Source organism: Pan troglodytes, chromosome 9, assembly GCF_028858775.2.
Source record: "Pan troglodytes isolate AG18354 chromosome 9, NHGRI_mPanTro3-v2.0_pri, whole genome shotgun sequence".
Classification (NCBI taxonomy): domain Eukaryota; kingdom Metazoa; phylum Chordata; class Mammalia; order Primates; family Hominidae; genus Pan; species Pan troglodytes.
The window spans coordinates 63821126-63837104 of record NC_072407.2 but is presented as its reverse complement, the minus strand read 5'-3'; the positions used below and the strand labels follow the sequence as shown (position 1 = coordinate 63837104).

Genomic DNA, 15979 nt, shown 5'->3' with positions numbered 1-15979 from the left:
GCGTCTGCTTGGTTCCCATCAGCAGAGGATCAAAAAGCATTTGGTCAAAGAACCTTTAAATACCTTGAAAGGCAGGTGAAGCCAGTTCAGTGGGTTCCAAGAGGGATTGAAATGCTGGTCTGAGCTGCAGACAAACTGGCACCAGCCACAGGAAATGCTGGGGGAGGGGCCCACTGAGGCAGGAGGGAGAAAAGGTGTGGATAGACCAGCAACCCACCTCCCTAACTGTCCCCTCTTCCCCCACACCCAAAAGTCACTGCGGAGAGGATGGGGAGGGCAGAGAACTGGGTTCAGACTGACAGCTGGAAGCAGTCTTGCAGGCTTCTGGGCCAGGGGCTTTTCATCTGGAACCCGAAGGACCCCCACCCCAAACACACACCCAATTATGGGCAAAATGTTGTGTCTGTGTTTGTATATGCACTTTTCTAGGGAGGAGAGGTCCACTGACTTCATTAGATTTTCACAGGGGTCCAAGACCCAGTCAAGATTAAAAAACAACATCCTATGGTACAGACTGGTAAAATGAGGCTCAGAAGGACTGAGGGGCTGACCCCGGGTCACTCACCTAGTAATCAGCAAACTGAGGTGTTTCCACAGTGCATCCCAGGAAGGGGATCTCAGTAGCCCCCATGGCCCTCAGTCAGTCTCAGGGGTCCCAGAGCTGCCCAAGGGGTAGGGAATGTCTCAGAGCAGAGGCCCAAGGCCAAACTTCTGCCCAAGCCTGGGGCTGTCCCAAGGCAGAGGAAGGAATACCAACTTTAATCTTTTAAGGGTGGTGAGGGATTTGAGGGGCTGAGCCAAACACTTGGGGAGTGTCAGGGTGACCATGGAGAAGAGAGAGACTGAGAGCCAGAATCTGGATGAAGAGGTTACAGGGTGAAGGGGTGTGGGAGGACAGATAGGGTGAGGGTGGGGTGGGAATATGGTTTCTGGCCCTGTAACATGGCCTGAGAGACCCTTGGGGGCCTATAGCTATGGAAAGTCAGCTTGCAGCAGGGTCTTTGGTGCCTGGGGTTACCCCTACGGAACCAGGAAAGACAGCCAGCCCTTGCCATCTCCCCAGGGTATTCTCACATCTTTGTGTGGAGCAATTCTTAGCCTTATTTTACAGATGAGAAAACTGAGGCCCAGAGATGTCAAGTAACCAGCCAAAGCCAAACAGTTAGAGAAACAGGCAGAGGTAGGACCCGAGTTCGAGTCTCAGATTCTTCCCTTGATGCTGGGGTCCAAACCCTGTCTTTTAGCACCAGGGCCCCAAAGCAGAACCCGGCAGAAGTGTGACAAGCATAGACTCTGGGTGGGCCTCTGAGATCTGGTAGTTACTGGGTCTGGCGAGAGGAGGCAATAGATCAGCAAGTATTGATGGTGATGAGGTGGGTATAGAGATGGCTGCAGCTGCCTCCTAGTAGTTTGCTCTCATGTCCTTTCTGGGGTGGAGATATCTGTTAACTTTATACTTTTATCTTCTCCAGACTCTTGTCCTCTGCAGAGGAGGAAGGGGAAGTCTAGGGGGTAGGAGCAGGTACAGGATGACAGAACAAGTCCTCACTCCTGGCCGGTCACCACCAGTGGGCTTTGCTGTTGCCCTGCACAGCCAACTTCCAGCTGGTCTAAGCCTGTCCCTCCTGAATCAGGCAAATGCTCAGCCTGAGTCTCTTGCCACATGGATGATGGCAAGGAGAGAGGTGTGTTTGTTCTGTCACGTGAACTGCACAAACAGCTTCCTCAGCATTTTTATTAATAATTCAGCCCATAGCCAAGGGGGTGGGGGTAGGGGGAAAGGACTGTGGGGAGACAGCAACAATGAAGACCATGCCAGGTAGAGGCCAGAGGGGAACTCAGGAGCCCTGCCTCCTAGCCGTGGCCTAGCAACAGAGCCAGGCAGCCTCAGGGGCCCTGTTTGGGAGAGTGCAGGCCCAGCATCTGCTCCTGAGGGACAGAATGTCCCTCCCTGAAGCCGACCCAGGACTCCTGGCCCTGAGAATGGTGCCAGATCGGAAACAGGCCTGAAGGGTCTGCAGCACACAGCAGGGCAGTCCTTGGGGAATCAGGTGCTGCCCGCATTTCCTCCACGTCATGGAACCCAGGACAGGGGACCAGCAACGAAACAGAATGAGGGGGCCTCTTTGGGCCCCCCTCCTGTAGGGGCTGGAAGGGGAGAAGCTGAACGCCCAGAGGCTCAGGCCCTCCCCAGTGAGAGACAAGACCCAAGGGCAGGGCAGGGGTGATTCACAGCCTCTGATCTTTTTCCTCAGAGGACCTGCTCACTCCTGCAGGCTCCATTTACTGCCTCTACCCAGTTCTCCGTGAGTACTCAGAAGAGAATTGGGATTGGATTCTGGCGCTCAGGCTGGCAGGGTCAAGGAGCCCAGCAGCTCCTAGAAGCTCACAGTTGGCTCGGCTCTCATCGATATTCCAGCAGGAGAGATTAGCCTTCTAATGCAGCAGAATGGTTCATGGTTAGACATCTGGAAGAACTTTCCTGACAGGCAACACATGGGAATGGGGAGTATGTGTCGTCTCTGTTAAGGGTAAACAAATAGCAACAACAATAATAATAAAGGCATTCAAAAAGTATAAGGAATAAATTATATGTTCCAAGTATCTTTTTTTTCCTTTTTTCTTTTTTTTGAGACGGAGTCTCATTCTGTCACCCAGGCTGGAGTGCAGTGGCACAATCTCAGCTCACTGCAACCTCCACCTCCCGGGTTCAAGCGATTCTCCTGCCTCAGCCTCCTGAGTAGCTGGGATTACAGGCGCATGCCACCACGCCCGGCTAATTTTTGTATTTTTTTTTTTTAGTAGAGATGGAGTTTCACCATGTTGGTCAGGCTAGTCTCGAACTCCTGGCCTTGTGAACTGCCCGCCTCGGCCTCCCAAAGTGCTGGGATTACAGGCGTGAGCCACCGCGCCCAGTCCCCCAAGTATCATTTTAAGTGATTTGATTTTTTCACCATGCTTAAACTTAACAATAGTCAAAGGAAATAGGTGTTATTATTCCCATTGTAGAGACGAGGAAACTGAGGCCCAGAGGTGTCTGCCCAGGGTAAACACAGCAATGATGGCAGCGCCACATAAATCTGTATTCTTTCCTCTTTCCCATGACTCTGCGTCCCCTAAACAAAGTGACTGAGGCCCAGAGGAGGGGTGTCTTCAAAGCTTTTTCTGTGTCAATGCTGCAGGCAGGAATTTAAAAACTACCCAAGATTCCCAATGCCCCAGAGCCGCAGTTTGCACAACTATATCTCATGGCGTTTCTCTTGTGTGTCTGAGAAGCTGTCCAGCTCTGACATCCTGGAACAAGGACCGTCTAATGCCCGTGAGGAGAGGATGAGACTGGGCTTCGTATTCTTGTAAGAAACAGGCTATAAGCCCTCAGATGGGAGCAAGCACTGGGTCTCCTCATGAATCCCACAGTGGTTAGCAAAGGGCTGGGAGTCTCAACCAGAGTGATTCTTACTCCAGGTTCTCTCACCAGCTCCCCAGGGTGCTGGCTCCGGGGCCTTTAGCTCCCTGGGTCAGTTCCTTCTCCTCTAGAGGCCTTGCCTTCATCACCTGACACTTGCAAGGGGCAGCCTGGGGCATCTCTCAGATGTCCTCTCTGTCAACTCTGAAAAACTTTAGATGCTTAGTAAAGACCTGTTGAGTGGTGGTGATGAGGAATTCTGCTCTCCCTCTCTGGACTTTCAGATTGATGGGTGGAGGGATCTGGAGTGGGGAGATTCCTCAGCAGGGAACCTGTCTGTGTGCCCGTCTGTTGTGGGAGGGTGAGGGGTGCCCTATTTGCTCTTTTTTTTTTTGAGACCAGGCTCACTCTGTTGCCCGGGTTGGAGGGCAGTGGTGCAATCATGGCTCACTGCAGCCTCAAACTACTGGGTTTAAGCCATCCTCCTGTCGCAGCCTCCCGAGTAGCTGGGACCCCAGGGGCGCAACACTACACTGGGCTAATTTTTTTTTCTTTGTAGATATGGGGTCTCACCATGTTGCTCAGGCTGGTCTCAACTCCTGGGCTCAAGTGATCTTCCCGCCCCGGCATCCCAAAGTGCTGGGCTTACAGGTGTGAGCTACCATACCCAGCCCCTGTTTACTCTTTACTAGGGCAATGAGAGAGGCAGCTGGAGTGGGTGGGGGAATGAGCCAAGGTTGCAGACCTTGCAGTCCCAGCCTGTTGGCTTAGCTTTCTGGGGTTTGCCAGGTCCCAAAGCAGAGTGTAGATAACTCCTGGGTTCTTGGCTGTACTTGGGTGAGTGGGGGGAAGACAGCTGTGAGGTGTATGGAATAGGATGGCCCTTCCCCAGAGGGTGAGGGCTGAGATTTCTGGCCACTGAGGAATTGTGGCCTTAACCTACGATGCCTTTTTTCCTTCCATTTTTATGTAGAACATTCATTCCCAGGAAATCTGCTCTCCACTGGAACAGTCTTCATGGAGGTTTGCTGGGGGAACTTCCTTATCTTTTTCTCAACCGGAAAAGCTGTAGGTGGAGGTGAATGTGTATGTGTGTATGTGTGTGTGTGGTGGTTGTTGGGGATAGCCTCCATGTGATTTCAAGGGGATGGGGTCTGTTTGTGTGTGTGTCGGGGAGACTTGAGATAGAGGGTTGTTCCTGGCTGCCTTCCACACTGTGGGCAGGTGGAGGTGTGGCTGGGCGTGAGTAGTGCAGTATAAAGCCAGCAAAAGTGGATTTCTCAGGGTGGAAATAATAATCCTTGACTCTGGGAAGCCTGGCTCACCTGCAAACTGCATTCTCAGCACAGGGGAGGGCAGGATGCTGCCACAGACCCAGGGATTTTGCCCTCTTACCTGACCCATCAGTGAAGGGTAGGGGCAGCACCTGTATTGTGGGGAGCGTCAGTGTATGTGTCTCTTTGTGTGGGCAGCATGTCTGTGTGGGTGTGTGTGGGGGGGGGCATCATGTCTGTGTGTGTGTGTGTGTGTGTGTATGTAGGTGATTACGTGTGTAGGTGTGTGCAGGGAGGTCTCTGTGCCTACCATACCACTAATGGTTCATTTCTGGGTTTTTCATATCCTTAGGAGACAGGTCTCTTCTCCTCCCTGCCCCAGAATCAAATCATCCCAATTCTGTAGAGAAATGAGTGTTCACCTGATTTAGACTGTGCTGAGCCGGCAGAGAGGCAGAGAGGACCAAGAGAGGTCCAGGGTTGGAAGGAGAAGGAGGGATTTCCTTCCTACCCTCCGAAGTGCTAGGGTCAAGGAATAGAGGGGAGGATCAGAGGAGGAGCTGCTGCTATAGAGGGATAGCCAGAGGCTGAAAAGTCTATTTTCTTCTTTCGTGGGGCTGGGTTAGATGAGGAGGGTCACTAGGCCAAACCTCCCACCGAGGGCAGGGATCTTAGCCCTTTCGGCTCCACCTGTGTGCGAGCTTGCAGAAAGACCGGACTGGCGGACTCAGGCTCAGCGCTGCCAAAAATTCCACTCCTGGTTTTTGCACACACCAGTCCGTCTGCCCCGGACTGCCGCGGTGTTGAGTCCGGAGCTGACGCCCTCGAGCCGCCAGCAAGCGGAAAACCCGGAGTGGATCTCCACGCCTTTTGGATCGGAGCCAAAGGGCACCTCGGAGGAGGTGGCCGGCTCTGCGGCCCTGCCCGGTGCCAGGCCGCGGCCATCGGGGGAGCACGGGCTGGTGGTGGGTCGCGCAGCGGAGCCGGATCCCCTGGCCGGACGAGCCCGGCCGTGGGGCTCGGCGGCCCTCCCCGCGGGGACTGCGAGGCGGGCGGGGTGCGGGGCGGCGGCCGTGCCCTCGGGGCGGCTTCGGGCGGCGGCGGGCGCGGGTGCAGTGCGGCGCGCGGCCGGCAGCGGGCGCAGGCGGTGGCTGTGGCCGCGGCGTTCGGCGGCTGGCGGGCGGCGCCGGCGGTGCCCCGGGCGCGCTCACACACGCGCTCACACACACACATACACACGGCCTCGTACACACTCACACACGCTCCGGCGCGCACACGCGGCGCGCAGGCCGGAGGGAGGAGGCTCGGCGCTGTTCGGCGGCGGCGGCAGCGTGCTCCGCGGGCGGGCGGGAGGGCTGGCGGGCGGCCCCCGCTCCCCGGCTCCGCGGCTAGGTGCAGCCCGCTCGGCCCCCGCCCTCGGACCGGCCCCCGCCCTCGGACCCGCCCCCGGGGGTCGCCCGGCCCCATGCCCAGCGGCGGCGGCGGAGCAGCGCGCGGCCGCGGGCGGCTCTGAGGAGCCCGGAGGGAACCGGCGACGAGGGGACCATGTACCGGGACCCGGAGGCGGCCAGCCCAGGTAAGCGCGGCCCCGGCGGGCTGGGGCGCCCCGCACCGGCGGGCAGGACAGCGGCAGCACCGGACGCCGTCTCGGAGCCCCAGCCTGGGGCTGTTGTCCGCCCGGAGCCGCACGGGCTCCCCCAGGGGTCATCCCAGCCCCGGGGGCGCGGGATCGAGCGGCAGCGGCTCGGACCCCGGTCCCCCGCAGTCTGGACACTGCCAGGCTGGATGTCTGGGACCGGCTTCGCAGTGTCCCCACAAGGACCTCTCCCCCACCCCTCAACAGCCCAAGGACAACGTGTGTGGCGGAGCGAGGAGCCGCTGCCCCTGTGGGAGCAGGGCAGTGCCCTCAGAGGCACCCGAGGCTCCCCAGCACCGGTGCCCCGGGGGTGCCAGCGCTGGCGGACCCCAGGGCGAGGATCCCGGCAGCTCTTGGCCAAGGTTGCGGGCACAGGGGAGCGGAGTGGCATCGCAGTGCCAACTGTGAATTGAGAGGGTGCCAGGGGGCAAGTGGGAATCTGGTGCGGCAGCTGGGCAGGGAGGCTCTGGGGGGTGGGGAACTGCAGGGGCGTTGATGGGTGAGACGGGGGTGCCTGAAGGGAAAGAGAGCAGGGGCTCATGAGAATGGGGGTGCCAAGAGAATGTTCTCCTAGGTTTGGGGAGGGGGAAGCAAACAACCCCAAACTCTCTCCCGTCCTGGGGTGGGGGAGGGCCGAACTCCTTTGCCTTCTGCTTCGCCCGCCAGGGGAGTGGCCTGGGAGCCCACTGTCTGCTTGGTATCCTCTAAGCCAAAGCCGAAGAATCTTCCCGTCTTCCTCGGAAATTGCTCTGCCATTTCCTCCTTGGCTCCTGATGCCTCCTCACCCAATGCCCACCTGTAGGCAGGTCCCCTGCAGCTCCTGCCCAGGCTCCATCCCCGCTCCCACCTGGGGTGCTCCACCCAGTCCCAGCACCCCCAGTCTGCCAGTTCTGGCATCAGGGTCTGTTTCTGGGCTTCTCTCTGATGCTAAAAGCACGACTCCCCAGCCCAGGATGTGCTCCCAAACGAAGAGCCTCCAGGCTCCCTCCTGCCAGCCTCCTGGGGGCGGCGGTGCTGTAGGGAAGGAAGGGCTCTAAGACCCTGCACAGAAGGAGCCTGCAGCCCTGAGGCTCCTGAAGGCAGTCCAGTGGGTGCTGGCTTTGCCCACTGTTGCCCCAGCCCCACATTTGCTCTTTCCCCTCTAGGGGCAGCCTCAGCCTGTCCCTGCCTCCTGAGGAATCGGCTCCCACCCCCCATCGATTCTTTTCAGCCCAGTCGATATTGAGGACGACCCACTGGGCGCCAGGCACTGCCCTCACTCAGCACTTGGATATGAGGGTGAGAGATTCAGTCTCCTTCTCTGGAACCTTGCGCCCTTCTCTGAATGTCCTCTAGGTGAGGGCTGAAGGGGCATTGCCTGTGGAGAGCCCTCCCCTCATCTGTCTGGACCTAGGTCACCTACCCTGGCATCTTCGTCGAAGAGGCCGCCGGCTTCCAGCCCATGGCCCGTGGCAGGAGTATTCTCTTGCTCTGCTCACCTTCTTAGAAGCCAGTAGCTTAGTTCAGAAGCCAGCTCTGGGGTATGAGGATGGAAGGTAGGGAAGAAGTAAGGACACTGTCCATCCCCTCGCCCACCAGGCTGGCGGCCTCCCCTCTGGCCTGTTAGGCCACTGGCCTGGGGCTGTGCCCTCTCCCCTCTCCCTCCCTCCTCTTCCCTCCCATGCCTGGGCACCATGACATCACCACTCCTCCAAGCACCTCTGCCCTCACCACGGAGGCCAGCTTGACGTGCTTGGCATCTTCTAGGCAAAGGGTCTGGAGTCCAGTACCATCCCTGGTGTGCTGGCAGCCCTCAACTCTTCCCTCACCCCCTCCTTGAATGGGCCTCTCTGGCTGCAGTTGGGACCTGTCTTGCCCACCCCAGTTGCAGCTGCAGGACCCACCAGTGCCTGTGGTAGGGCAGCTGTGACTGGGAAAGGGGCTGGCCTGAGGCTGACTCCTCTCCGGTGTGGGCATTGGGCTGGGTGGGGTCAGACATAGGCTGGAGAGGGCACAGTCTGCCTTTGAGCCTAGTCATCTGGGGTCCTTGAGGAGTCAAAGATCTCATTCTGGCCTCTGCCCTCTGGCATCCCTGCCCACCTTTGTAGGCTCTATAGTTCCAGGTCAGATTTCCCTTCCCCCCAGCTCCCCCAAGGCTCCCCAGACTCAGCTCCCCAAGCCAGGGCTCTGTGTCCCCCATTTCTGCCTCCCCATCTCCCCTTGGCTGGTACTGGTTGGGACTGAGATATGCAAATTGATTTATGTGTAACTCAGGCCACCCCTCCCCTCCCCTCTGGTCTCCCAGGGGCCAGTGCCTTTTATATCCTGATCCTCTCATCCCACTCTCAAGAACACCTGCGGCCCAATCCTTAAAAAAAAAAAAATCTGTCCTCTCCTGCTCCCCTTTGCCTCATGCTGGTTCCAGAAGATCCCTGTGGTACTCCCTCCCTCATCCCACTTACTATGCAGGTCCCTAAGGGCTCAGCTACTGCGAGGACCTTACCTGACAGGTGTGGTTCTCTCCCTACTTGGGCCCCAGGCCCCCAGGCCCTTGGTTCCCTGATCTATTGTGAATGAAGAAAGGGACTGTGGGAAATAATCGGAGTCCAATGAAGAACCCAGACCAGCCCCCTCCCATGCACACCCAGGCTCCAGCTCTACACTCTGTCCAGCCTCCCTAGGCCATACCTGCAGCCTCCCTTCTGCCCCCTCCCAGACTTCACGGCCTCTCCCTGCCCTCAGCCTTCACCCTCTGGTTCATCCTGAAGTCCCTGTTTCTCTCGGACTGCTTGTCCCCAGGCCAGGCAGGCCCCAGCAGGCCTACAGGGGTCAGCGTTGCAGTGGGCAGGCAGGACAGCGGCAGGAAAAGAGAGAGGGAGGGAGAGGTGACCTTGCAGTGAGCTGGTAAGCAAGGCCAGAGAGGGAACCACTGGGACAGAGGTTAGGTCCTGAAGGCTGCCTGCCCTGCCCCCAGCCCTCTGTGAGCTTGTCCCTGGGAGTAGTAGTGCTTGAAGCCTTCTTTTGTCCCACCTGTTAGTGGGCTCTGTTCCCTACAGACACTCCACCAGGCAGGTCGTGACTTGGGAGCATGCAGGGCAGGGGGCCTTGGCACAGCGGGCCTCTTCTCTCAAGGTGAAGGATCCACTAGATTGTCCAGGCCAACCCTCCAGTCACTGGGCACAAGTTAGGGGAAGAGGCTGATGGCGGGTGAGGGAGGTGCAGAAGTTAGGGGTGTGGCTGAAAGGGCAGATCAAGGATATGCCCTGAGGAACACCTGGGTTAGAGGCCAGGGCTGGAGTGTGGGAAGGTCCAAGGAGGCCTGACTGTGTCCACCCATTTCACCAACAACCTCTCTCCTCCCACCTACCTCCCCAAAGCCTGCCCCATCGGCACATGCCCGGGCCTCCCTGGCCTGCATCCTGGGCTTGAGTTAGAGTCCAGACTGAAGATCGAATGATCTCCCCACAGGCCAGGACACAGTGGAGGACCTGAGGCTGGGCAAGTCTAAAACCCAGAGCGGGTGAGGATGATTTCAATGGGGCATGGGCCAGGGTAGCCAGTGCCCCCAAGCTGTTGTGTTACCATGGAGACAGGCCCCCTCCATGGCCCTGGTTCACACTGTTCTGTGGCCTTGCAGGGAAGCTTGATCAACAAGCTGCCCGCTTGAGGGCTGGGGCATAGTGGGGAGGGAGATAGCCCCAAAGCCCCTCCTCATACTGGGGAGGGGGTTAGAGCAGGCCGGATTGAGGTGGGAACATACAGGCCAGTAGGTGACAGGTAAGGGGACAGCTGGAAGGCAGGTCAATAGGTGGGTGCTGGGTGAGCAAAGACAGGCCCTGGGCAGCTGGGTTCTGCTCCTGGCTGACCCCAAGCTCAGGCTTAAGGGGCATTGAGGGCAACATGGAGTGCCAGTGGGGGCTGTCTCTTTGTTACACCCTCTAGCCCGGCCATTGCAGGATGTTGTGTGGAACAGGCAGAGGAGCCGTATATGGTTCCCTCCCCCTCCTGCCCCTCCTGAGTCCCCCCATCCTACTCCCCACCCACCCCCTATTCTCTCACGGACTTTGAATCCTTATTGAATCTGATGGACCGTTTTCGTTTTCAATAACTGGTTCCCCCAGGGGAATGAGGCCAAGAACAGCAGGGAGAAGAGCTGGGAGGGGTCACGTGGGGGCGGGAGGCCCAGTCCGGAGCTGATGACCCCCAGCTGGAGAATGAGTTGGCTTGATGGCTCCTCAGAGCACTGTGGCATCACAGGTGGGCATGGGCAGCCCTGTATAGAGCTGGTCCTCTGCTCCACAGACAGTGCCCGGCAGGTGGCATATGTGGCCGAGAGGTCAACTTTCTCTCGTCGGGGCAGTCACTGGTCTGGCCAGGTGCCGGCACCAGCCTGTGCCAGGCCCAGCCCGGGTGCCTGCCTGCCTTGCCAGGGAACCCCAGCTGGTGATGCCAGGTGAATTCTGCCAGTTCCGTGGGCATGGAGGTCCCTGACCTTCCAGGCAGCAGGGGCAGCCCTGCTGGGCCCTGTCCAACTAGTGTCTGGAGGGCAGGGCTTTGGTCTCACCCAGCAGAATTCCCCAAGGGCTGGAACAGAGTTGGCAGACAGCATGGGACCTGTGGAAGGGGCTGGACTGTGCCCAGAGCTTTGGCCTGGAATTCCAGGTCCAGTTGGTTGGAAGGCGGGCAGGTGCATCCGGCCTGCTCTGGGGAGTCTCTGCAGCCTCCACCTGGAAGGACCCCTTGGGATAGAATGGACCGGGAGCTGAGGTATTGTGAGCTGGAACCCCTGCAAAGCTGCATGTTTGGGGAATTGGTATCTTCATGTGATTGAGCCCACGGGTGGAAGGGGAGGGCGGAGCCAGGGGGAGAGGCACTGTCTGTATGTGTACCTAGTGTGTGTGCGGGTGGCAGCTGGATGGCCATAATATCTGTGCTTATCGAAGTGCCAGGACCGCTGTAAACAGCAGCTAATGAGTGTATTTGTAGCTAGGCGCGTTGAGGTGCGTGGGGAGCTATGACGGAAAGCTTTAGGGGAGGGCCCCTCCCCTGGCCCTGTACCTGGCCAGGCAGGGCCTGTGTGCCAGGGACCCTGCCTACCCCCTGCCACACCCTCCCACCTGCTGGCATGGCCATGAAGGCCTCGTCTGCTCGGAGCAGGGCCTTACCTGCCTGTATGGCATACATGGGTGTGGACGGGGGTGATCATGGGAGCTTTCATGTGTAAGATACAAGCATTTCCATGACAGTGTGTGGCTGTTAGTATGTGTGTATGTGTCTGGGTCAAACTGATCTCGCCTGTTTGTTTGTGACTAGGTCTGGTCTGTGCATGTGTGTATGCACTGCTTCCCCAGGCCCTAAGAGGAGGGCTGCCCATCATCTCTGTAGTGACCCTGATAGTAACAAACCCTAATAGTGACAAAACCAAAGATGCTGGTAAAGCAGGGATATGCTGCTGGCCCTGCTCCTTCGGTGTCCTTTCTGGAGTGCAGAAGGCTGGTAGCTTCCATGGCTGACTGAAAGAGAAAGGGGGGTGACTGTTCTGCCCATTGTAGGAGACAGGAGGGAGAGGTCTGAACTCTAGCCCCAGTGGGCTGCCATAGTTGCTGCTTGCATCAGAGATTGGGGAGAACCTGGGACCTAGAGAGCCCTCTGGTTCTAGAGCCCCCAGGAGCCCCAGGAATGAGAGAGGAACGGTGCCTACCTGTTAGTCCTAGCTGGTTGGTGGAGCATGCACCCTGCCACCAGCCAGGGCAGGGTGGCATGAGGGGTGGGAGGCAGAAGGGGCGCCTGCATGAGGCTCTGCACGAGGGGAGTGGAGGAGAGAGCATGCAGCTAATGTGTCCAATTAAATTACTTCAAACCCTGCCGCGGCAGCTGCTCCCGGCGGGGCCCTGGGTACAAATTGGATCCGTCTCATTACCATGGGGTGGTGTCAGCGGGGCCAGAGAGCGGCGGCCAGCATGGCTGGCACATAGCAGGCTCTCTCCCGCTCTGCCAGGCCTGGGCCCGGGAGGGCCCCCTCAAGCATTTGCTTGCTTCAGCACCCCTCAGAGGAAGTGCCCCGCGTCCAGATACTGGGACTCCCTGCACACCTCCTTGCCATCCCTGACCCCCATCCAAGGATGGGGGTCAGGGATGGCAGCCAAGGGACCCTTGGAAACACTTTCTCCAGGAATGGGGGTTTTGTGCTTTGCAGAGGGACCAGCTTAAGGAATCCCATCTCAGGTCATCAAACACATCCTGTGTCCTCCCCTGATAATAACAATAGTATGATAATAGCAAGCCTTGTGGAGCACTCAGTATGTGCTGAGCACTTTACATATGTGCCTCCAGGGACAGCTTGCTTGAGCTAGGGCTCTAGTGTCAAACAGCTATTGATTTGAATCCTGGCAGAGACACTTGCTGCTGTGTCTCTGGAGCAGGTCAGCCCACCTCTCTGGCCTTGGGTTTCCTCTTCTGTTATATGGGTATGATGATGGTTCTTACCTCCCAGGCGGTTGGAAGATGAGGTGAGATAAGGCAGAAAAAGTATTTAGCAGAGAGCCAGCCCATAGTAAACACTCAGCCAGCGGTAGCTGTTCTCAACATTGTCCTGTACCAAGCAATTGATGTGTGGGATGAGGGTTCTGGATCCTCCAAGGAGAACATGCCTGCTACCTCCATGGTGGAGGAGTTGGGGAGGGCTTCATGGAGGCAGTGTCAGTTAGGTTACCATCAGAATAGCAGAGACATGTTGTGTGCTCACTATGTGCCAGGTGCTGTTCTAAGCACATAACATGCGTTAGCCCCTCCATCCTCAGAACCACCTTGGGAAGTGCGAACTTGCAGTTAGAAGTAGGTCTGGGATTCCAGCCACACTGCCATACCTAAGGGTGTGAGCTTCAGATACAGGGCCTTGAGTCCTGAAGGAAGAATAAGAGCTTTGCCATGTGAGCGAGCAGAGGTGAAGGGGTCGGTGAGGTGGGGACAGCACATGCAGTGGCTCAGAGGTTCGAGGGATCTTGGCCAGTTGAGGCAGCAGGGAGTGCTTGAGCATGGCCAGAAGGGAGACCTTTGGGGCACAGTAGCAGGAAGTGAGGCTTGGGAAGGTAGGTTGGGCCAGATTATGAAGGAGTTGGCATTTTGAAATAGGAAAACTGAAATTCTTTTAAAAAGTAAGGCATGGAGTGCCATGGATGGCTTTTGAGCAGATCTCTATAAAGAACTTTGACAGCACGGTAGTGTGGAGGGTGGGAAGTCAGGAGGCAGGTGGGTAGATGGAGCTAGAATCTCAGCCATTAACATATCTGTCCCTACCTCTGCCAGGAGATCTGCAGTGTCCAGCCAGCCTGGACCCCTGCCCTTGGAAAGCTTGCAGCAGATTATAGGCAGTAAGGGGGTAGCCGGGTGCAGGTGGGCATGAATGAACACCCTGAGGGGGCTTCCCAGGTGCCTGGGGTATCAGAGAAAGCCTCCCTAGTGAGGGATATGGAGCCAAGATGGGCAGGCCCAGGGCCCTGTGGACACAGTTAGTCCTTTTGAGGATTTGTTCTGTACCCACATAACCCCCCCAGGCATCAGGGCCAGGCCCAGGAGGGGCCACACAGCTCCTGCTCCAGCTGCCAGGCCTGAGCTCCAGAGCCACACCAAAGCCAACCTGTCTCCATGGCAACTAGACGGGCCACCCCCCTCTCCATGCCCACGGCCACTGGCACAGGGACCCATTCACAGCGGGGCCTGGTTATGTCTTCCCACTTCCCTTGGGGGTCATCCCAAGGCAAACGCCCTCACACTGAGGCGCTGGCAGCACACATGCATGTTGGCATTTGGGTATGTGTGCACACATGATGTGTATGTGTGTGTGTCCTGCAGCAGGAAGCAGGGAGGTGGGGACCATCTGTGTTGACTACCCACCTTAGTTGGAAATTTGTTACCCCTGAGTGGGGGTCAGATGGGTGCCAAGGGCCCTGACGCCAGGATGAACTGTGGGCTCCTGTCTTGGAGATTGCAGTGAGAAAGCCAGCCCAGAGAAGGGGCAGCTAGGAGAAATGGAAGGTCAGGGAAAGCTGCAAGGGAGAGGCTCCCAGTGGTGCCTGGTGGGTCCACAGACCACCTTGTTCTTTCCATTCATCATGTTATGTCATCTTCACAGCAGTCTTGCAAGGGAGATATCCAATTCACTGCAGTGCAAATGAGGAAACGGAGACTCAGAGAGGTTGAGTGTCTTGCCCGGGTCACTCAGTAGAGCAGGAATAAGATTGCAAGTCGGCCTCACTCCAAAGCCTGGGTCTTAACCACTGGGCTACGTTGCCTGGTGCCTCCTTATCCTACTAGGCTCTAAGCCAGCCCGTCTCTCAGCCCGTCTCTCAGAAGGGAGCACTACGAGTTGGTACTGGCTGCAGAGCTGGACTCAAAGGGTGTCCCAGTGCCTCTTCTAATTCTAGGGTATCCCCTAAAGCCTTTGTTCTTCCTGGAGTGGAGGGGAGTCTCCTTCCTACCCTGTCTCCATTCTCTCTACTGGCAAGGTGGAGGGATCCTCTCACTCATGGGGGAGGCTCTCAGGAGAAGGGGAGGAACCCCTCTCTCCCTCCTTGGCACCTGCCAGCCCTGGAGGAGCCTGATGAATTGTCTGTGTGCCCCCCCCCCAACCTCATTCCTCCCTCTCCAACCCCCGCCTGGTTGGGGAGGTGCGAAGGGAGTGATTTCACAGCCTGTCAGCTGAGGCCTAAAAATACCCAGAACTCTAAGATGCTTGGGCAGGGGGAGGAGAGAGCAGGGACCGGGGATAGGGTGGTGAAGGGTGCAATGGTAACTTGGTCAGAGGAGCCCAGGTGGCAACACAGTCCTGCTCAGGAATGATGGGAGACCCTCTGTCCCCAGGGTCCCCATCTGACCCCATATCTGGCAATGACAGAGAGGGCCAGTGTCTCGAGGGTCTTGAGAGCTCAGCTCTGGCACTCAGACCTAAGGGAGGGCCTAGTCTCAGACAGGAGCCATTGTGGACCCCAGGCCCCCTGGAGCCTCCAGTTGATGCCTTTCTCTCCCTCTCCACCCCCAGGTTGGCTGGCATCTTTGGGCCGTGGGAGCCAGGCTGTGCCTGAGTCTGCTTCCTTCCTGGAGAAGGTGCCCGCTTCTGCTAGGGGAGAGGCGTGAGGAAGTCAGTGTAGATGGGGGTGCCGGCAGGTGCGGGATGTGACGTGCCAGCCACCCAGGCACTAGAAGGAAGCAGAGGAGAAGGGGTGTGGTGGCCCACGTCACTGCCACATGGCTGTGTGCTGCAGCATGGCACATGGCCCCCACAAGTCAACCACTGCTCAGAGACGGGAACACGTGTATATGTGTGTGTGTGTGCATGGACCTGCTAGAGTCGGCTTGTTCTGGTGCTGGGATGCTTGTGGACATATGTGACCCAGCCTGGCTACTTCAGGTAGAAATTGGGTGGAGGCACAGGAGTGGGTGTGGGAGCATGAGCTAACACACCTCACTTCATGCAGATGCATGACTGTGTGTGTGCTTCCCATGTGGAAACACGATGGTAGGTGTGTCTGTGCTGAGGCACATGGGCACACATCGCTGGGGCGCCAAGCAGGGGCTGAGAGGGTTCTTAGGGAAAGAATGCAGAGTGGTGGCCAGGGCACAGGGGCTCTGGATCAAAAGTAATGAGGCTCAAATCCCAGATGTGCCTTGTGCTGACTTGCTTTGTGG

At 57.8% G+C, this 15979-nt stretch overlaps 1 protein-coding gene across 9 annotated transcripts in view; it reads left to right on the top strand.

Moving 5' to 3' along the window:
• The first annotated feature begins 5900 nt into the window (after positions 1 to 5900).
• Positions 5901 to 15979, top strand: part of SYT7 (synaptotagmin 7) — a 65760-nt gene continuing 55681 nt past the window's right edge. Inside the window, exon 1 of one of the 9 annotated variants that reach the window (XM_016921007.4) lies at positions 5901 to 6256. In XM_016921007.4, the coding sequence (XP_016776496.1) occupies positions 6226 to 6256 (31 nt within the window). In that variant the 5' untranslated portion in view covers positions 5901 to 6225. The remainder of the gene's footprint in view (positions 6257 to 15979) is intronic. The other 8 variants (XM_016921012.4, XM_016921013.4, XM_016921014.4 and 5 more) reach the window with 8 other exon arrangements.